At 38.8% G+C, this 23,659-nt stretch overlaps 1 protein-coding gene across 2 annotated transcripts; it reads left to right on the top strand.

The window, feature by feature from the left end:
- The first annotated feature begins 711 nt into the window (after positions 1-711).
- hpxb (hemopexin b) lies at positions 712-21,105 on the top strand. Of its 2 annotated transcripts, XM_087286394.1 has the most exons (11): positions 712-838; positions 5,122-5,144; positions 7,269-7,361; positions 7,715-7,872; positions 9,486-9,639; positions 10,718-10,933; positions 13,234-13,326; positions 15,972-16,102; positions 18,347-18,494; positions 18,880-18,932; positions 20,978-21,105. In XM_087286394.1, the coding sequence occupies exons 1-11, from the start codon at positions 774-776 to the stop codon at positions 21,017-21,019; spliced, it is 1,176 nt and encodes a 391-aa protein (XP_087142520.1). In that variant the 5' UTR covers positions 712-773; the 3' UTR covers positions 21,020-21,105. The 2 variants fall into 2 exon arrangements, with proteins under 2 accessions (XP_087142520.1, XP_087142518.1); XM_087286392.1 differs by lacking the exon at positions 20,978-21,105 and having other exon boundaries at positions 18,880-20,941.
- Positions 21,106-23,659: the final 2,554 nt, after the last annotated feature.

The raw sequence follows: 23,659 nt of genomic DNA, 5'->3' as shown, positions 1-23,659 counted from the left end.
ATATTGATCTTTGTGAAGACATTGATCATGTTAATGATTGCTCACAGTAGTTGTCAACAATGATTTAACAAGTTAGATAAATATTAATATGCAACACTTCATTTGTCTGAAATTGTTTTTAAAGTTTTTTTTTTTTTACACAGTATATAACTTAAAGTAATTTTCAAATTTACACCAATGCAAGTGTGATTTAAAAAGAATACCTATACAAATTTTAGATGCAGATTACTCATATGTGGTGCTATGGTGAGCTATTTTTTAGAACAGGCCCGCGGGCAACTCATGTGAACCTGGCGGGCTACCCGGTGCCCACGGGCACCATGTTGGTGACCCCTGGTCTAAATTATAATTATACCTTGCTTGGAAATGCTTGATTGGATGCTGGAATATTTGACTGTCCTGGGAAAAACCAGGACGTCTGATCACTGTCTTTTCGGGAATATTTTGCAACTCATTCAGGCTAACAGCAAACAAGCTTTCTGGACAACAGAAAAGTTCAGTCTTCATTCCTTCATGTTGCATCAACACAAATCGATCATGTCTAAGCCAGCATTATTTACAGCGTAGTTTCCCTTTTTTCAGTCTAGAGTGTTCTCTGCTGCTCTGTCGGTAAATTTGCTCATGTTTGCTAAAGGATTGCAGAACACACTCGTTTATCCCCCACCCCCAGAGAGCGCCAGTATAAAGCTCAGTGTCTGTTTACATGGATGTGTTTCAGTTTTTAACACGCTTGACTTCTGTTGAGCTCATCTGGATCAAGCGAACGGCTCATTATGGCAGTGGTGTTTCTTTCCCTGTGTGTTTGCATGGCTTTATCTCTGAGCCACGCAGCGCCGGCGTGAGTATCTCTGATACAACATCACATTACACTTACTCATTTTATTCAGTGATTGTTGCTGAAAGGTTGTACAGTGCCATGCTTTGCTGTACAAAAATCATGCTGTCTTAAATGTTTTCATTCATTCATTTATTTTCCTTCAGCTTATTTATTCCATTATTTATCTGCGGACGCCACAGCGGAATGAACCATTCCTGGCTGTGTTCTATTTTCAGTTATCTCCCCTATGCCCTATTCAATTAGAACATTCTAACATTTAAACTTGGAATTATTAAAAACAGCATTAAGGTCATCTCTCTTAGCTGTAATTTGCTTTCAAAGTATTTTTACAGTTCAGTTTTAGCGATCTTCATGTTTACAATTGCTCCCTTCACAGTGCACTTTGAAAACATTGATGCCATTTTGACCACAACCAAAGCTAGTATATTTTTACTGTTATTGCTCCAAAGCTAGTGAACACAAAAAAACATAGCATACGTTAATGCTTTTAATTTAGAGTAGGTTATTTGTTAAGTATCTGTACTGTATTTGACATGGGCCTGATGGTTAGAACATTTCTGCAGTGTTTTACAAGTGTCAAAATCTAAAAGTAGACTTTAAAATAATAAAATAAAAAATATTCTTATTTTTATTATTAATAATAATGAAGTAGAATGTTTTTTTTTTTCCTGATACATAATAAATATTAAATTTCCTTTGTTTGTTTGCCGGCGTGAGTATCTCTGATACAACATCACATTACACTTACTCATTTTATTCAGTGATTGTTGCTGAAAGGTTGTACAGTGCCATGCTTTGCTGTACAAAAATCATGCTGTCTTAAATGTTTTCATTCATTCATTTATTGTCCTTCAGCTTATTTATTCCATTATTTATCTGCGGACGCCACAGCGGAATGAACCACCAACTAATCCAGCATATATTTTACTCAGCACTCTGGCATTCACACACCTCATCCAATTTACTTAATCAATTCCTCTATAGCGCATGTGTTTGGACTGTGGGGGAAGCCGTAGCACCAGGAGGAACCCCACAACATCCTGGGGAGAACATGCAAACTCAGAAATGGCAACTGACCCAGCTGGAGTCGATTTTTCTACCTTGTCAGATTGTCCTACCATCTATTTTAAAAGTAGGTAGCACATTTTGATGATGGAATATACCACCCATCAGATTTTTAATGTGGAGTACTAGTGTGATATGAAGCTGCAACATCACTTGAACCTACCTAATCCCCAACCCCGACCTTATGTTGGTTGCGTAATCTGATGGGTAGGTTAAAATGTCAGGACACCGGGACTCGAACCAGCAAACTTCTTGCTGTGAGGCCACGGTGCTAGCCACTTAGCCAACTTTTTAAGTTGAATCTAATCTACTTTTCTAGTCATCTCAACTTGCATTTAATCAGAATGACTAACCTTATTTAAAGGGGCAACGCGGTGGTGCAGTGGGTAGCACGATCGCCTCACAGCAAGAAGGTTGGCTGGGAGCCTCGGCTGGGTCAGTTGGCGTTTCTGTGTGGAGTTGGCATGCTCTCCCCATGTTGGTGTGGGTTTCCTTCGGGTGCTCCGGTTTCCTCCACAATCCAATGCACTATATAGAGTTGGCTAAGCTAAAATTGACTAGTGAAGGTGTGTGAATGAGTGTGTATGGGTTTCCACCACAGTCCCAACACATGCAATACAGGTGAATTGGGTAGGCTAAATTGTCCGTAGTGTATGAGTGTGTGTGGGATGTTTCCCAAAGATGGGTTGCTGCTGGAAGGGCATCTGCTGTGTAAAAATGTGCTGTATAAGTTGGTGGTTCATCCCGCTGTTGCGACCTCGTATTAATAAAGGGACTAAGCCGACAAGAAAATGAATGAATGAATACATGACTATAGTGTATGAGTGTGTGTGTATTCGTGAGTGCATGGGTGTTTCCCAGTGATGGGTTGCAGCTGGAAGGGCACCCGCTGCTTAAAGCATGTGCTGGATGAGTTGGCGGTACATTCCAGGCCCGGATTGGCTAAACGGGAGGACCGGGAGAATTCCCTGTGGGCCGGTGTCCCTAGCTCCAGAATCTGTTGCTCTCAGCAGTCACACTTTTTAAAAAAAAAAATTATTTATTTACTTCACCACAGCCTTCTTATTCATTATTTTACCGCAACTCTGCTCTTTTTATCTATTTTCTCATAGCCTCGTGAGCAAGACGCAGCCTGCTGGTTAATGATTATATAACTAAATAAATCACCATTCAATGTACAGCTATTGTGGTAAAGTGGTTAGCACATCAGGTTATAATGCCGCCAACCCGGGTTCGGTCTGAGTAGCATATATTTTTTTTTTTTCATTTTTATTGTTAAGACATATAATACTGTAAGGGTTGTTGAACATTTGAAGTTCTAAAACAGCTGTTTTCTCAAAAAAGACGTGAAACTGTAATTAGAAACTGAATTGGAAATGACCTTATTTTAATACAGTCAGTGGTGTAGTGAGGTGGGCCGGTCTAAGGCTTGAAACTCCAGGGCTGAAAAAGAGTCCCACTCAGGCCCTGGTACATTCCGCTGTGGTGACCCCTGATTAATAAAGGGACTCGAAAAGAAAATGAATGAATGAACTTTGTATAACTGTAGTTAAAACCAGATTAACTTATTAAAATAAGTCAAAGCAACCAAAAACATTTGTCTTGACTTTTTTGTCGTTATGTTGCTTTACAGTCTTGTGTTGTTAAAAAATTGCACATTTCATCTGTTGTTTGTTCATTCTTATATACAAAAGCATTGGTGGACTGCCTAAAGCTTGTGTGATTAATTTATAGATTTAATTATTTTGGTCACTATAATCAAGCCATGAAATTTTCATTTCCAAACTGTAAAAAACATCCATAAATTAGCAGTTTTCCGTATTTTGTGATTTATGTTTTTTTTTATAGTTTTCTCCATTTATTTATGCTTTTAAATTGCATTATGGGACCTTCATACTTCTCCTGAGAACTTTAAACCCTGAAAAAGTGACTTTTAATATTATTTTTAATAGTTTATTGTGGTATATCGTCTCCGTTGGTGTCGTATATTACGCTACAAATACCTTGTAATAAACTGCCAGTACATTTTCTGTTATTTTGCAGACTTATTCCTCTAGATCAGTGGTTCTCAAACTGTGGTACGTGTAACACTAGTGGTACGCGGGCTTCCTTCTAGTGGTACGCGGAGAAATGAAATATGCCATGTACATGCTACACACATTTCAAAAATGTATTAAAAATGATGTATATAATATGTCATATATGACATATAGCCTATATTTCTGAGGTAATCTGCCAAGTTTTTTAACTGTGCAGAGTTGTAGCTGCTTTATTGGGCCTACAACGCTACTGTATTTCAATACTGCTCATTTTGGTGCTACTTGGAGAGACTTGGAGGTACTTGATGAAAAAAGTTTGAGAACCACTGCTATAGATATTACTTTTTTATGTTGTTTCAAACTACTAAAATGTCAATAATAGTCACTTTGTTAAACTGTAGAGTTAAATTTTCAACATCAAAAGTGGACAGAGCAGAGATCAACATCCCATACTGCAATTCACAACCGTAAATAAATGGAAAACGGTTGATTAGCAGGTGTACTGTGAGACTTGTGATCATGACAACTATTTTAGTTCATGTCAGTCCAGTGTGTTTGTATAACTCTCTGTTTGCTTGTATGTTGTGCTACAGAGATTAGTCAATAACACTGATACTGACTGATTAAAGTCCACATCGGCATTTCTCATTCATTAGTTGTCCTCAGTTTACAGCACACAAACATTTAACAATTGCTCAAGCATTTCATGTCCAGGCGTAAATCATGACTGCATGACTTTCCAATATTAAGATTTTCTGTCTTGCTTCTAGTCCAAATATCTACAAATCCCTAAATCAAGAAGCATTTTCTAGACAAGCAAAAATAATGTCTTGTTTTTAGAAATAATGAGTAAAGAGAGTTTTTTCCTTAAAACAAGCAAAATTATCTGCCAACAGGATAAGCACAATAAGCTTATGTCAAAATGCATCGTTTTGTGGTTATCAACATCAGCTTACACTGATTATTGTGCTTGCTTTAGGGAAAAAGTCACTTATGTTGGGATATTATTTCTGAAAACAAGACTATAGTGTTTGCTTGTCTAGAAAATGCTTCTTGATTTAAAAAGTTTTAGATATTTAAACTTGATAAAAAAGCATTTTTGCAGTGTTTTTTTTTGGTTATTGTGGTTGATTTAACATATATAAAGATGTTATTGACATTATTTTCTCTTTTTTCCAGACAACATGATGTTATGCTGAAAGGTAGGCATGAAAATCTGATATTCTTTCTTGGGTGTAGTTAAAACATTATAATAAGTCTACAAACATTATATTAACTCTACAAACATTATATTAAGTCTACAAACATTATATTAAGTCTACAAATGTTATAAAAGAAGGTTTATTTTTAACATTGACTTTACTGATAAACGCAAATCCAAGAATCCAAGAACAACTGTAGAATAATGTTGGAGCCTCCTATAAAAATGATTTAATTACATTTTTAAGGAGTGAAATTGAGTGATGTTGAACAGAAGAACTTTTGAGGAGTTTTGAAGAATGCTGGTCAGTATCGCTGGCTCTTATTGACTTTCATAGTATTTTTTTTCCACTATGTAAGTAGTTGGCATGCTTGTTAGATGTCTTATATTAGATGTCTTTTGTTGCTTGGTGGATTATGAATGTTGAATATTGGCTGCCAGTAGGCTATTAATAATAATAATAATAATAATAATAATAATAATTATTATTATTATTATAATTCCTTAAATTTATATAGTGCACAGCCCTGCTTAGCTGCAGTGGGTGACCGTGTGAGAGTTGCAGAGAGCCAGCTGCCGGCTTAACATTCATAATCCAGTTATTAAAAATGCTTTTCTTACTTATTCCAAATGTTTAAACCAAGAAGCAAAACATAAAGTCTTGTTTTAGGAATGTTGCAACCGAGGCTCATTCTGAAAACGTGTCCCCGTATACATTTCTGGAGATTGTGAATTATGTAGCCAGAGGTACGTATGGCTGCATTTCAACTTTCAGCTGTTCTTTTGTATGTAGTGCTTTAGAAAACACTTTCGGTTTAATTTGGGGAAGGAAGTGGCCAGGTCAATCGGTGCTTTAGAAAACACTATCGGTTGGGTTTAGGGAAAGGGAGTGGGCCGGTCAATCTGTGCTTTAGAAAACACTATCGTTTGGGTTTAGGGAAAGGGGTGGGCCGGTCAATCTGTGCTTTAGAAAACACTATCAGTTGGGTTTAGGGAAAGGGGTGGGCCGGTCAATCTGTGCTTTAGAAAACACTATCAGTTGAATTTGGGTAAGGGGGTGGGCAGGTCAATCGGTGCTTTAGAAAACACTATCGGTTGGGTTTAGGGAAAGGAGTGGGCTGGTCAATCAGTGCTTTAGAAAACACTATCGGTTGGGTTTAGGAAAAGGGGTGGGCCGGTCAATCTGTGCTTTAGAAAACACTATCGGTTGGGTTTAGGGAAAGGGGGTGGGCCGGTCAATCTGTGCTTTAGAAAACACTATCGGTTGGGTTTAGGGAAAGGGGTGGGCCGGTCAATCTGTGCTTTAGAAAACACTATCGGTTGGGTTTAGGGAAAGGGGTGGGCCGGTCAATCGGTGCTTTAGAAAACACTATCGGTTGGGTTTAGGGAAAGGAGTGGGCTGGTCAATCAGTGCTTTAGAAAACACTATCGGTTGAATTTGGGTAAGTGGGTGGGTGGGTCAATTAGTGCGTTAGAAAACACTATCGGTTAAATTTGGGTAAGGGGGTGGGCCGGTCAATCGGTGCTTTTGAAAACACTGTCGGTTGGATTTAGGGAAGGGGGTGGGCGGGTCAATCAGTGCTTTTGAGAACACTATCGGTTGGGTTTAGGGAACATGGTGGGCGTGTCAATAGGTGCTTTTGAAAACACTGTCGGTTGGATTAAGGGAAGATGGTGGTCGTGTCAATCTGTGCTTTTGAAAACTCTGTCGGGTGGGGCAGTCAGTCAACAGTGGCCTCTGGTGGATTCATGCGAGAACAGCAGGCACGGATGGCACTCATGAGAGAAATTTGAGATCTTAATAAGCATACACAATGGGCTCTAGTCTATTCTCAAAGACAAAAACTGCAAAAAAAAAAAAAAACCTCCTGGGACATACTGGTTGCTCTCCAGAAATGTATATAGGGGTACATATTCAGAATTGACAGCCTTTGTGTTGGGAATAATATGCCAAAATTAAGTGATTTTTTCCTTAAAACAAGCACAATAATATGCCAATGTGGTAATCAAATTAATCTTGTTTTTCCTTTTGACAAACTATTATTTTGATGATCACATTGGCAGATTGTTTTGTAGTCCAGATATGAATGATATGAATATGAATAATACAATCATAACATCATAGATGCCCCTGAGGACCACCATGAAGACCGATGTAAAGGCATTGAATTTGATGCCATCGCTCCAGACGAGAAAGGAAACACTTTCTTTTTCAAAGGTATTTATTAAAAAAAAAAACATGTGGTAACACTTTACATTAAGGTTACATTCATTATTGTTAGTTAAAGCAGTCAATAACATGAACAAACAATGAACAGCACATTTATTAAAAGTATTTGCTCATGTTAATGATAATAAAGTCATTCAACATTAGTTCATGTCAACTCTCAGTGCATTGAATAACGCTGACAAGCATGAATTGGATTTCAATAATGCATTAGTAAATGATTAATACATGTTCTAATAAATACATAAACTAATGAAATCTTATTGTGAAGTTTGACCAAAAACAAATATGATTCTTTACTAATTTTCAGCTCTCCTTTTCATGGCTATTCTTTCTTTCTGTAGGTGACCGTTTGTGGAAGGGTTTTTCTGGAGCATCTGTGCTCTCGAGCAGTGTATTCACAGAGCTGGATGACTATGCTCACCTGGGTCACGTTGATGCAGCTTTCCGCATGCACCATGAACATGACGCCAGCAGTCATGACCACATCTACTTCTTTCTGGTGCTTATTTGAGATCAGTCTCATTCCTTTCTAATCAGCTTTATTCTGCAATGTGGAAGTGCGCTCGTTTTTGCAATTGTTTTAGAACTTCCGATTCATTCGTCTATAGGAGAAAAGACTAGGAATAATTAACAGCTTGCTCTTAATAATTAGTGGTGTAAAGAGTAACAAGTTACAAATACTCAAATTACTGTAATGAAGTAGTTTTCCTCAGGAATTGAACTTTACTAAAAGAAAAATGGGAACTTTTGCTTTCCCTTAAGTGCATTTTTAGTGCAATATTGGTACTTTTACTCCACTACTGTCCTTCAACCTGTAGTTACCACTGTATTCTTGTCTATGGGGATTAGAGAAATCAGTCCTGTGATTTCTGTCCAATTAAATCGCACTTAGAAGGTAAACCACATCATAATGAACTACCTTAAGACCTGTGCACTTTATAATTGCAGCAAACTGTTTGGAAGCGTTAAAAGTGTCCTAGAAGTCTAAAATCTTTACACGCAATGACCCAGAGACTGTTTAGATGCATATCACTGATGTTTACTGTATGATGACCGAGATAGCCTTAAACATTCAGCAGCAGTGGCAGATTTTATTTTTGTCTGTGACACCACACTAACAAACAACAGCAGTTTTTGTTTTCGCGAATCCACGAGAGGAAGCTGTGTGCACTTTTTCCAACCCAGGCTCATTGTGGAAACGTAGCCCTGCGGACGTTTCTGCGGACCTTGAGATACGTCCCGGGAGGTACGTATTCGAGCGGTTTTTGTTTTCGCGGATCCGCGAGAGGCCGCTGTGCGCGCTTTTTCGCATCTCGGGCGCCTCTCGGGAGCGCGCGCCGTTCGCGCCCACGCTGTTCTTGCGCGAAAAGCCGCCGGATTGGCCGCCCCGGCCGCCCTCCTCTTCCTCCTCCTCCTCCATTTTGTTATTATTGTTCATTTATTCGTTTGCTGGAAATTATAGCTGAATTTAGAAATAGTTTTGAAACTAATATTTGCGCTTAACAAACAAAAGTATTTATTTATAGGCTAATTGATGTCTGTGTGTAAAGGTTTCCCTATCCAAGAGCCAAAGTGAAAGTAGATCCATTATCTCTCATTCTCACGCAGTAGATGCTCTGTTTAACAGTTTTCTGTTAACTGTTTGCTTGTGAAATGCTCATTTTTTCCACTTAGACTTACTTTGCGTCCTGTAAATAGCGAATGCGCTCTTGGCGTGACGCAGCTGACTCTTATAGGGAATGGGAGATGAGACTCTGATTGGTTTATTCTTAAAACACACCTATAACTCATTAAGAAAATAAACTCAACCCTTTTAGACCATGCGCCACGGCACAAGGCAGATTTCCCGTCCTTAAATTAGCAAAAACGTGTCCTGACACGCCCTGAAAGCGTTTGCGCCCTGCGCATGGACCGTCAAAATAGAGCCCAATAAGTACAGTGTAATACATGATTAATTTTTAAACTTTGTTTGTTAAAATTGGTTTGCAACCAGCTACTATTTAATAAATAGTAAATCCAATTAATTATGTATTTTTTTCAGTGTGCAAACCCAAACCTACAGTCTGTAATACAGTCAACCGTACACATGCTGATTCAGTGCTTTCTTTTAAGGATGATAAAGTCTTCAGCTATTACAACTACACACTCGAGAAAGGCTACCCAATGGAGATCCAGCAGGAGTTTCCTGGCGTCCCCAGCCATCTAGATGCTGCTGTCGAGTGTCCCAAAGGCGAATGCATCACGGATTCGGTGCTCTTCTTCAAAGGTTATCCAATCAATCGTAACGTGCCCTGTTGGCAACTGAACTGTCAGAATGGGTGGCTTTATACACCCCCCAAAATAAGAGGTGTTATTAATTTGTGTTCTGAGGATAAATAAAGATCTCAGGCGATTGGAACAACACGAGGGAGTAATTAATAGCAGAATGTTCGTGCTTTTGAGTGAACTGACACTTTAAAACCCTTTGGAGCCTGTTTATGACACATTTAACGGTCATAAGCATGTTAGATCCATAAAATTAATATTAATTATTAATATTCATATATTTTAAAAATGTAAAAACTTTTATTTGTATTTATGTACACTCCCGGCCACTTTATTAGGTACACCTTACTAGTACCGGGTTGGACCTCCTTTTGCCTTTAGAACTGCCTTAATCCTTCATGGCAGAGATTCAACAAGGTGCTGGAAATATTCCTCAGAGATTTTGCTCCATATTGGCATGATAGCATCATGCAGTTGCTGCAGATTTGTCGGCTGCACATCCATGATGCCAATCCATACGACATCCCAAAGATGCTCTATTGCAGTGGTTCTCAAACTTTCTTCATCAAGTACCACCTCAGAAAAAAATTGTCTCTCCAAGTAACCCCAAAATAAGCAGTATTGAAATACAGTAGTGTATTAGGCCCAGTAAAGCAGCTACAACTCTGCATAGTTAAAAAACATGGCAAATTACCTCAGAAATACAGGCTATATGTCATATATGCATACTATATACATCATTTTTCATAAATTTTGAAATATATGTAGCATGTACATGCCATATTTCATTCCTCCGCGTACCACTAGAAGGAAGCCCGCGTACCACTAGTGTTACACGTACCACAGTTTGAGAACCGCTGCTCTATTGGATTGAGCTCTGGTGACTGTGGAGGTCATTTGAGTACAGTGAACTCATTGTCATGTTCAAGAAACCAGTCTGAGACGATTCACACTTTTTTTTTTTTTTACCAACTATGACGACTTCTGCTGCTGAGAAACCAGGAAAATGTGAAAAGACGCCATTGTGAGTGCATGTTACTCTGCTTAATGTGATTTCTAACATTTATATATCTCTTTAGGAAATGAAGCCTATGGTTTCGACATCAAGACAAAGTCGGTTAAGAAGAAGGTGTGGACACATTTACCAAACTGCACTTCTGCTTTCCGCTGGCTCGAGCACTACTATTGCTTTCATGGTCACAACTTCACCAGATTTCATCCTGTTACTGGGGAGGTCACGGGAAATTATCCCAAAGATGCACGAAACTACTTCATGAGGTGTGGTGAAGGATTCGGTAAGCCTCATAACTTTGTTGAATTACATGCATACAATATTGAACATCTCTTTTTAACTTTTTTTTAATAACTTTTTTTATTATTATTTTTTTTTACCTTAAAGCATAACAACTTACAACTTTGGTCCAACAAACATTCACACCACAATTGACAATAAAGCATGCAATATATAAACACTCCATATATAAATACATAGTGATAATAGATTAATACAGTAAAAAATAAATAATTTAAATTATAATTATAATAAAATTTAATTAAAACTACAAAAAGGAAACAAATAATAAATACAATAATGGATAAAATAAAAAAGGTAAATAAAGAAAAAAAAAGTTAAAATAAAATAATAATGATCTTCCCACTAGTGACTATCTCCACCTCATTAGCATAGGAGGTTAGTCTTGTTTGTGAATCTGCCACTATGCTGACACACAGGCATTTGTAGCTCCACCCTCTTCTGAAAAGAGCACAATCTCATTTGCATTTAAAGCGACAGTCACCAAAGCGGCACAATTGGGATCAAAGCCTAAAAGGATCCGTTTCAGAGAGTTATCGAACATTATCAGTGGTGTATTTTGCACTGAAACTTCATTACATGCACTCTAGGGCCATCAGGCTTAATTTACAGCTTGTAAAAGGGACAGGATAGGTCTCCTTTAACGTTTACTTCACTTTCAAAACAATTTCGATTCATGCAAAATGAGCCAAAATGGCTGATTCTCTCAGCTTGAGTAGGGCTGGGTCATATGGCCAACTTCTTTTTTTGGATGAATTGCGGTGGCTCAGTGTTTAGCACTGTTGCCTCACAGCAAGAAGGTTGCTGGTTTGAGTCCCGGCTGGCTCAGTTGATATTTCTGTGTGGAGTTTGCATGTTCTCCTCGTGTTGGCATGGGTTTCCTTTGGGTGCTCCGGTTTCCTCCACAGTCCAAACACATGCGCTATAGGGGAATTCATTCATTCATTTTCTTGTCGGCTTAGTCCCTTTATTAATCCGGGGTCACCACAGCGGAATGACCCGCCAACATTCATTCATTCATTCATTCATTCATTCATTCATTCATTTTCTTGTCGGCTTAGTCCCTTTATTAATCCGGGGTCGCCACAGTGGAATGACCCGCCAACTACTCCAACATTCATTCATTCATTCATTTTCTTGTCGGCTTAGTCCCTTTATTAATCCGGGGTCACCACAGCGGAATGACCAGCCAACATTCGTTCATTCATTTATTCACTCATTCATTCATTCATTCATTCATTCATTCATTTTCTTGTCGGCTTAGTCCCTTTATTAATCCGGGGTCACCACAGCGGAATGACCAGCCAACATTCGTTCATTCATTTATTCACTCATTCATTCATTCATTCATTCATTCATTTTCTTGTCGGCTTAGTCCCTTTATTAATCCGGGGTCACCACAGCGGAATGACCAGCCAACATTCGTTCATTCATTTATTCACTCATTCATTCATTCATTCGTTCATTCATTCATTCATTCATTCATTCATTTTCTTGTCGGCTTAGTCCCTTTATTAATCCGGGGTCACCACAGCGCAATGACCAGCCAACATTCGTTCATTCATTTATTCACTCATTCATTCATTCATTCATTCATTCATTCATTTTCTTGTCGGCTTAGTCCCTTTATTAATCCGGGGTCGCCACAGTGGAATGACCCGCCAACTACTCCAACATTCATTCATTCATTCATTTTCTTGTCGGCTTAGTCCCTTTATTAATCCGGGGTCGCCACAGCGGAATGAACCGCCAACTTATCCAGCAAGTTTTTACGCAGCGGATGCCCTTCCAGCCGCAACCCATCTCTGGGAAACATCCACACACATTCACACACACACTCATACACTACGGACAATTTAGCCAAACCAATTCACCTGTACCGCATGTCTTTGGACTGTGGGGGAAACCGGAGCACCCGGAGGAAACCCACGCGAAGGCAGGGAGAACATGCAAACTCCACACAGAAACGCCAACTGAGCCGAGGCTCGAACCAGCGACCCAGCAACCTTCTTGCTGTGAGGCGACAGCACTACCTACTGCGCCACTGCCTTGCCTATAGGTAAATTGATGAACTAAACTGTCCGTAGTGTAGGAGTGTGTGTGTGTGAATGCAAGAGTGTTTGGATGTTTTCCATTGCTGGGTTGCAGCTGGAAGAGCATCCGCTGTGTAAAAAATATGCTGGAATAGTTGGTGGTTCATTCCACTGTGGCAACCCCATGTAAATAGAGAAACTAAAGGAAAATGAATGAATTGCATTATCTATATGTGTACATTTTCTGTAGGTCATGGAGGAGGTGCAAGAAAACTGCGCTGCAGTGAGGTCAAGCTGGATGCCATCAGCGCTGATGAGAGAGGCAGAATGTATGCGTTCCAGGGTAAATCAACTTCTTTATCAGGATCCACACTGCAATACATGCTTTTCGTACTTGGAGTTTTTCACTTAGAGTTGTTTCTAATCCAAATATCTACAAATTCCTAAAAGGGGTGGTCCATTATGATATCATATGTTAAGCTTTAGCTCATGTGTAAAGTAGCTGTTTGAACATAAACAACATCTCTGAATGAAGACGCTCAAAGTTCAATGCAAAGGGAGACGTTGGCTTTAACAGAGTTAGCTTAGCAAAGCCTACAGCGAACAAAGTTTGGGGACTACAAAAAAATACATCCAGGCTCGTGAGATCACAAACGCTTCAGGTTACGCGCATTTACCATGTGCACACACACTCCCTGCAGCAAAGGGGCGTGGCCAGAGGAGCTGTAATGTTGTAGCACATAGATATATACATTAGATGTCGCCTGGCCTATTGTTGTCTATTGGACGGAATGCGTCAATAGCGCCGCCATCTTGCTACAGGGTAGCGCTCCTTTGAAATGAATGCGGGACCAAGGTACAGTGGAAGACTGTGGCCATCCAAAGCCAGAGATATACACATATACACATATATCTATGATCAGGAGTTTTCCTGGATGTTAGTGTGTAATTTTTATATTTCTAACTAACGAAAATTATAATTTTACATCACTTTTCTACATTGATGGATCAGTGACCGCACGGGCATTCCTGACAAAAAGCTTGTGTTTGTGTGTGTGGAAATGTACTATTCACCCTCCCTGTTAAATTTGATCTAGTCATGTCCTGAAACACAGCTCCTCTCCTGCTTTCACTTCTCATACTGACGGAGGGAGCGATTAGTTTGTGAATGAATCCCCTGAACGACTCTTTCACTAACGTTAGCCGACAATAATACAAGTTTCTGGCAGCGCAGCATCTCGCTGTCATATTTCTTTTGCATTGTTTGCTGATTTTATTCAATAAAACTAGCATAAGCCGAGTGTTTAGTGCGAGTTGGAGCTGCTTTGCCTTATGGTGAATGCAGTAAGTGACTGTTATCATCAATAACGTGACCTGATTAGCACAAAAGTTCACAACATACAAAAACAGAAAAAAACTTAATATTACCTATGAAATGTTCTGCCTTCGTGCTTTGTTTTCTTTGTTTGCTCGTTACTACACCCGTAGACAGCGCTAAAGTCCCGCATCTTCACGTAATAACTCTGTCTTGACTAGTGCGGTTGAATGACATTTGTCCTGGGAGCACTGTACCAACATGGCGGCGCTATTGACGCATGCTCAGGGTCCCTATGCGATATCTAGTGTATATATCTATGGTTGTAGCAGAGTAAGCTAAAATGGCGTCCAAACGCTGCTATTATCACAGAGCTTCTTCTGTTTCTGTTTTTGGGATTCCAAAGGACACAACACAAAGAGAGAAGAACAATTTAATTATAATAATGTTCCTGAGAATTATAAAAATATATATAGCTAGCGTTTGACAAAGGACAGCTTCCAGAATCTCCTAGTTCAGTGCTGGATTCGGCTAAAACTCCTCAGAGAAGGAGCAGCTCCTACCAGAATAGATGAAGCTGTGGATTGTGAGCAACAACCTGTGAGTGTTTTTATTTGTTAAAATTGATCTATTACATGCACACTGTCTAACGTTAACGGTATGTTGTAGCGAGTACGTAAACAAGGATGTAAACAACAGGAAATGCTGTTTGGCACCGCTAACAAGTTAGCTACAAACATGAGTTTATCAGTTAAACTGCTGTAAACCGCCACAATCTTCAGCAGCGCTGCAGTGTCTCTCTATACGGACGCTTTCCCTGCGTTCTACATCTCAAATAATGAACTCGTAAAAGAGATGTGGTGTTTCATATTACTGACATGGTAATACCCTAAATATATGTGAAAGACACTTGTCAGATGTTATTTTAGAGAGCAGGCGTGAGGTTCAGCTGTGTGCTCTTCATTTTCTGTCTGATTCAGGCTCACTCTGATAGGGCTAACAGATGCTCTGACGGACAGTGTTTACACAGGGCTAAAGCACGTGCTTGTAGGAGCGTGACGCTTTTCCTGGTTACATGGAGCCGATCCGCGAATCACAGCACATTATGTTAGCTGACAAATCAGAGCCTCTCGAGGGCGGGGCTTTCAGAGGAACTAGGAAACATGACAGTGGTGTTCATGTTAGCTGAGTAGCTGTATATAATCAAAGTCAGATATGTGAGCAAATAAGATTTTCTACAAGTGAAGCATGAGCACACATTACTTTGCATCTTATAAACATAAACGAGCCTTAAAAATACACTCTGGACCAGCTCTTTAAATCAAGAAGCATTTTCTAGACAAGCTAAACATATCGTCCTGTTTTCAGAGTCAAAATGAAGAGAGTTTTTCCTTAAAACAAGCTCAATAATCTGCCAATGTGGGAAGTGAAATAATCTTGTGTCAAAACAGAAACAAGATGATCTTTCTTCACTCATTGGCAGATTGTTTAGCTTGTTTTAAGGAAAAACTCTCTTCATTTTGACTCTGAAAACTGTGTTTTGCCTGCTTCGCTGTCTAGAAGAATGTTTAGACATTTGGACATGAAACACGTGTTTTTTTTCAGTGTTGTGCTGATAAATAATCTAAGAGCTTAACTATAATTTTAACATTTAATAATCCTCACACTTGCAGATGTGATGTACGTGAGATTGGACACACACCGAGATGGCAGTCACCATTTCCCCATTTCCAGGTTATGGAAGGAAATCTCCGGTCGAGTGGATGCTGCGTTTGCTTATGGAGAAAATATGTACATCATTCAGGTGCACAGTAAACAAATATTGATGCCTTGCATTTTACAGTTGGATCTTTTCTAGTCGTCTCAGCTTACTTCAGTAAAACTGACTAAAAATATGAAGTTAAACTGTGTAGAACTTAAACAAATGAGTTGAAACTGGATAAAAAAACATTCACTGAGCTAAACTGCTGTAAAGGTGCATCAGATTATTATTTTTTTCTAAAGTTTTTGCATAAATCTGTTATTCCGCCTCAGTCCTGATCAAAACTGCTCAGATGTTTAGAAAATTACAGGATTTTAACTGGTCAATTGCGAATTTCACCAATAATGTCACTGATTTGGTAAAAGAAAACACTCAAAGTGACGTATTTTCAACATAAAAAGTAATTGTGCATTCGAATTTTACCTTTTATCTCAAATGTGAAGCAACATGTGTGTCAGGGTTTTATAATCAAACAAAATGTAGTTAGGTGACGCAGTGGTGCAATAGGTAGTGCTGTTGCCAGCAAGAAGGTCGCTGGTTCGAGCCTTGGCTGGGTCAGTGGCGCTTCTGTGTGGAGTTTGCATGGTCTCTCTGCGGTCGTGTGGGTTTCCAGCGGGTGCTCCGGTTTCCCCCACAGTCCAAAGACATGCGGTACAGGTGAATTAGGTAGGCTTAATTGGCTGTAGTGTATGAGTGTGAATGAGTGTGTGTGTGGATGTTTCCCAGGGAAGGGTTTCAGCTGGAAGGGCATCCGCTGCTTAAAAACTTGCTGGATAAGTTGGCGGTTCATTCCGCTGTGGTGACCCCGAATTAATAAAGGGACTAAGCCGAAAAGGAAATGAAGGAATGATTGAGAATGTGGTTATAATGGAAGTCAATGGGGCATAAACAGCCAGCGACAGTAAATCAGGGAGAGAAAAAATGAAAATCAATCAAAAACACTGCATCAAAGGCCAATGTTGCTTCACATGTGAGATAAAAGGTTAAAAAATCCAGTCCACAATTACTTTTTATGTTGAAAATACGTCACTTTAAGTGTTTTCTTTCACCAAATCAGTGACATCATTGGTGATTTTGGCAATTAACGAGTTGTAATTTTCTAAACATCTGAGCAGTTTTGATCAGGACTGTGGCTGAATAACAGATTTATGCAAAAACTTTAGAAAAAACTAATAATCTGATGCACTTTTACAGCAGTTTAACTCAGTGCTTTTATCCCGAACATAACAAAAGGGGAATCAATTTAAACAGCACACAAGGGTTAACTCATTAAAATAAGTTAAAGCAACTTAAAAATACTTGATTTTGTCATTAATGTGTAAAACCAATACTCAAAAACCTCAAGAGCGTTATTGCTTTACTGTTACAGCCATTTCACCCTGCAGCCCAAGACCGGTTGCTTACTGGAGCTAAGCAGGGCTGAGCCTAGTCTGTACCTGGATAGGAGTCCACTAGGGAACACTAGGTTGCTGTTGTAAGTGGTGTTAGTGAGGCCAGCAGGGGGCGCTCAACCTGTGTGAGTCCTAATGCCCTAGTATAGTGAAGGGGACACTACACTGTCAGTGGGCGCCGTCTTTCGGATGAGACGTTAAACCGGGGTCCTGACTATGTGTGGTCATTAAAAATCCCATGGCACTTCTCGTGAAAGAGTATAGGGGTGTAACCCCGGTGTCCTGGCCAAAGTCCCTCAATCGGCCCTCATGATCATGACATCCCAATCATCCCCTTCCACCGAACTGGCTCTATCACTGTCCCTCCACTCCACCAATAGCTGGTGTGTGGTGAGCGCACTGGCGCCATTGTCCTGTGGCTGCCGTCGCATCATCCAAGTGGAGATGCACACTGGTGGTGGTGTGGAGAGACCCCCCCTCATGAATGTGGAGCGCTTTGGGTGTTTGGCTATACACGATAAATGCGCTATATAAATACACATTACATTACATTACATTACTTTTGTTTCAGGGTTCTCACTCTAATGTCATTTCCTCCAAATCAATGAGCTTGAAGAGCGGTAGCACTTTATTTTGATGGTCCACTTGAGTATTAGTAGACTGCTTAATATCTGCTGATTCTGCTCCTTCAGCGCACATTTAACTGACTATAACAAACTTTACAAGTACATGTCAACCTACACTAACCCCAACCCCAACCCCAACCTAACAGTCTACTTATAATCTCATGTGAATTAGTGTAGATGCAATACAACTTAAGTTCAACAAACGGACCATCAAGATTAAAGTCTGACCCCGTTTTCTTCTCTGACCTGTTTGACCTTTTCTTTTGTAGGGTGATCAGGTCTACATCTATAAGTCTGCAGTCCATTATACCCTGATAGAGGGCTATCCAAAACCTCTGAAGGAAGAGCTGGGCATTGATGGTCCTGTGAACGCAGCATTTCTCTGCCCACAACAACACACTGTTCACATTATAAAAGGTAGGAACACTCTGTGAGCTTCACCCGATAAGCATTTGTATGTGTATAAATAGCAGAGTTCAGTCCAGGAGAGCCACAGACCAGCACAGCTCTGATCCAACCTTGCAGTTCAAGATGTTTTGTAGATGCTAATAAGTCTTTCTATAGTCTAGTGCGCTCCAAAACACTAATAAAATTGATCGTTGTAAGAACACATTATACATGCGCTTATAAGACAAGAACACAGCATTTGTAGATGTAACAGCTCACTAACATCGATTAAATGAGACGTCATGCTTAACAGGTGAGGAGTTCACTTTTTGCTAATGCTTAATAAATGATTCATATTGTGTAGTTATTATGAAGTGTGTCCGTTCCTGAAATGATTTTCCTCCTGATCCTTCAGATCAAAAGATGTATGATGTTGACCTTGTGGCCACCCCCCGAACTGCTCAAACGGTGAGGCTTATTCCCTTCGCTGACACTGATGCTGGCTTTTGTGATGCTGAAGGCCTGAAGGTGTTCATCGGCCCAGAATATTACTCCTATGCAAACCCAACGCTTCTAGCCATGAGCAGACTCAGACCTGAACCTCGTCAGATCTCTCCTGAAACATTTGGCTGTGAGGAATAAAGACTGAGCAATGCAACAGCTTCTGGGCCCGGTTTTTCCAAAAGGTTTAATCCGGATAAAATTGATCCAGATTTAGTAATCCTGTTTTTGCGATCTATGATCACGTAATCCAGCTTACTTTTTAAACCAGTTTTTCAAAGCAACATCGGATTGGATCAATCTGATCTGGATAGGAACATTTCAGGATCACTAAATCTGGATAACCAGTGCTCAAACAGCATAGGACATCACAATGTAGAACTATAGATATGTAAAGAGTAGAATAGCCAGCGTGGGGTCAATATAACTTTATTTTTATTTGAAATGAAAACTAAGAAAATTTAATAATAATTTAAAATAATAATAATAATAATAAATAATAAAAACAAGAAAAACCCCACCCCATCCTCTTCCAGCAGTCTGCTCATCTGAGACCTACAACACTGTACATTAAGGATATTTATAATAAGTTTCAAATATAGATGTAAATAAAAAAAAAGACTTAATGTCAAAAACTCCACAATAATTTCAGACTTCCTCATCTGATGTGGAGAGAGCAGCTTGTCTGAGGGTAGCCTTTAGGAGGCGGATCTCAAGTCATTGGCCTTGGTTTGCTGCAGTTTGGTCAGAGTCAGTTGTTCCTCTGCCAGACGAAGCTGTGCTTCTGCAATTTCAGTCTCTTTTTGCAATTGTTGAAGGTGATTTCAAAAATCAGCGATTGCCATTCTTTGCAATCTTTTTTGTTATTCTGTAATCATTGCATGCATCGCTAATAAATATTCTAAAAAGAAAAATATTTTCCATTGTGATATATATATATATATATATCAATTAGTGACAGAATAAAATGTATTGTTTTTGGTCAGTTTTGACCGCTGTTTGGGGGATTATTTTATGAGGCCAAACTCTTTCTATTTTGCTGTAGGCCTATACTGAAAGGCTGAATACGTTAAAGCCTATACTCACTATAGTCTGACAGATGAACAAATAAAATTAAAACCTTATTAATAAATAGTATATCTCGTAAGATACTGCATGATCCAAAAATAGTATTATTTAATACACTTTTTAAGTTTTCATTACATTTTGGGCATGAAATCCCAGCTAAATCCACCTTTCTGATGGGATCAGTTTAATCCAGGTTTTTTGGATCAAAGTGATCCAGATCCTACAAAAAAGGTCTGAAAAACCCAAACTAAAGGTTTGATCCGGATCAAAACCAAGATTAGATTAGGTGATCTAATCCGATTAGGTAATCCGTTTTTTCTTTTGAAAAACCCATTTTCAAGATTTGATCCAATCCCTTATCCAAAATCCTAGTGGATTACTTTTGAAAAACCGGGCCCTGATGACCGTGTGCTTGAATGAGTTCATGATTTCGCTGCATCTCTGGTACTAATAAAATGTCATTGGCCTGCACTGCTAGACGCTTTTTCACTTGTTTCCATCCTAAATATCTGGACTAAAGCTTTTTCTGGACATACCCTGTATTGTTTCGAGGAATAATACGCCAATAATAATCTTGTTTCTCCTTTTTGACATCAGATTATTTGGCTTTGGCTGATTATTGAGCTTGTTTTAGGGAGAAACTCACTGATATTATTTCTGAAATCAAGACAAAGAGTGTTTACTTGTCTAGAAAGTGCTTCCTGATTTAATTATTTCTAGATATTTGCACTTGAAACGAGACTAAACATCTCAGTGAGAAAGGCTTTTCCTGCAGTGTGTCTTTGAATGTTTATTAGTGATATTTTATTGTGGATCAGTTTAAGTTTGGCAAATCATACGAGCATTTAAAAGTACAATATGTGCGTTTTTTATTATTAAAATGCTTATAAAGCTCTGTTTGGAACTAATTTGAATGAGTTTCAATTTGCATTCATTGACATCAGGTCAAAACAGATGAACTTAAAGCAATATCCAGCATGAAATGAAGAATAAAATGGAGCAAATTGTTGATCTTTACTTGACGTTTCTTCTGAAGGTCACAAACTTGAAGAATAAAACATTTAAACTTTCAGTTTCAGCTTTCTGTTTTATATTCTGCCGCCGCTCTGAATGTCTTCATTTACTCATCCTTTACTTGTGTCAAACATTAATGGCTTTATTTTTAATGTTGAACGCAAAAGAAGATAGTTTGAAGAATGCTGGAAACCTGTATCCATTGACTTCTGTAGTATTTGTGTGTTTATGTGTGAAAGTGCTGCCTTGCCTCTTTTCATCCCGGTGGATATTTCTCAAAAGGCAGAGCTGTACTGCTGTTTGACAGGATGACAAAAGTCCAATATCATAGACAGCAGGCTTTCAAAAGAAGAAATAACGACCAGGATTTACCCAAATCTGTTTTGTGTTCTGTTGAATGCAAAAGGAGATATTTTGAAGAATGTTTGGAAAAACCTGTAGCCATTGACTTCCACAGTATTTGTTTTTCCTACCTGTGGATGTCAGAGGTTACAGATTTCCAACATTTGTCCGAATATCTGATCTTCTACATCTTCTTATGTGAACTCAAGCTGTTTTGAGCATTTTCATTTCTGCTGGAACATCACTTTGCACATGAAACCACACTGAAGCAAGGTTATTACAGTTAACGAAAACGAGCAAAAAAATCAGAAACTAACATGTAAAATTATTGTCCTTTTTTTAAAAACTGAAACTGTATTGTGTACATACAAAACTAACTAAAATTATAGCAAAAACCTTCTTTGTTTTCGGGATCCTTTTAGAAGTAAATATAATTCACGCTGCACGTGTTTGACCTGTACGGCAGCTGTAGTCCTGCTCGAGCCGGTTCTCCTTCCTCCATGTACACCCATCTGCAGCCCGCAGATCGGGGCGGGGCTGAATATGGGGCAGGGCAGCACATTCAACCCCGCCCATAAGTGGGCGGGACTGAACATGTCGCTCCGCCTACAAGTCTTTAATTGGTTCACGGAAACATATTGACGTTGATGTACTGTATGCTTTCGATTCCGGTTTTCATCTCTGCATGGTAAGTACACGTCTTCTGTCATGTAAATGGTTAAATTATAGTGCAGTACACCTCACGAGCTACTTATATTGTGTAATTTATTTAATTAAAGGCCTTTAAGGAGATATGAAGTTTTAAAGCCTTTAAAAAAATGTTTTCTGTGTTAGGGTTGGCGTTTTCCAGGTTGATCGTATAGTTGGGCGTGGCTGAATGTGCAGCCCCGCCCCACATTCATCCCCGCCCAGATCTGCAGGCTGCAGACAGGGGCTTCTGCGGTTGGGTAGACCTTAATAAGATACAACCAATGGTAAATTTAATAATAATATTAATAATTCTTGTTAACTTCCGACCGCAGCCATATCTGATCCAACATCAACCCAGCCTCAATCGCTCAAACATACGTTACAAGCATTTATAAAATCACAACAGATATAATGCCATCTTCATATTGTAACTTATTTCACACATATAAAACAATTGCAGATTTATTTTAACAACACATGTGGTCTTATATGAAATACTGTAAAAGCACCACGGTCGCCACCATTTTATTACGAAATTATCTTACGTCAGACATTTCCGTTGACGACGGTCGATTTCTAAAGTTCATTTCAGCAGGCGACACCTTACATACATTTCAGAATCATGAAAAGGCAATATAATTACGATTATGATAACTTTGATGTATTTCAACAACTTTATTTACCTTTTTCGCTGGAAGATGCTTGAGTCCCCATCGCCATCGTACGAAGTTTGTTACTGTCTGACTGTTAACGTTAATTCCGTTGCTATAGATACAAAATAAACTTCAGCGCTTACTTCACACACAGCGGTGTTGATAATTTTTTTGATTAATTAATTAATTAATTAAAAATAATTAATTATATTTTAATTAATTAATTAATTAATTAATTAATTAATTTATTTATTTATTTATTTATTTATTTATTTATTTATTTATTTATTTATTTATTCTTTTTTTACATTATTTTATTTTATTTTTTTTTAATAATGTAATTCTCAAACATCCTTCAATGTTAACTGCTCAAATGCGCTACTAATGAGCAATAAAAATACGTGTTAAGTGCTGTATTTTATTTTTATTTGAAGGAGATCTTTCACAAGACTGCTATGACGTGTTTAATGGTCATTAACATCTTAAATTCATTCATTTTCTTGTCGGCTTAGTATACCTTTATTAATCAAGACTGGAATGATCCGCCAACTTATCCACCATATGTTTTATGCATATCTTCCAGCTGCAACCCATCTCTGGGAAACATCCATACATACTCATTCATACACTACCGACAATTTAGCTTACCCAATTCACCTATAACGCATGTGCTTGAACTGTGGGGGAAACCGGAGCACCAGGAGGAAACCCACGCCAACGCAGGGAGAACATGCAAACTCCACACAGAAACACCAACTGACCCAGCCGTGGCTCGAACCAGCGACCTTCTTGCTGTGAGGTGACAGCGCTACCTACTGCGCCACCGGGTTTTCCTATTATTATTATTATTATTATTATTATTATTATTATCATTATTATTGGTGATAGTAATAAAAGCAGTAATGACTGCAGTAATAATTTAATTTA

This window comes from Danio rerio, chromosome 16 (genome assembly GCF_052040795.2).
Source record: "Danio rerio strain M-AB ecotype USA chromosome 16, GRCz13ab, whole genome shotgun sequence".
In the NCBI taxonomy this organism is placed as follows: domain Eukaryota; kingdom Metazoa; phylum Chordata; class Actinopteri; order Cypriniformes; family Danionidae; genus Danio; species Danio rerio.
Note: the sequence above shows the minus strand (reverse complement) of the source record. Positions and strands in the feature narration are given on the sequence as shown.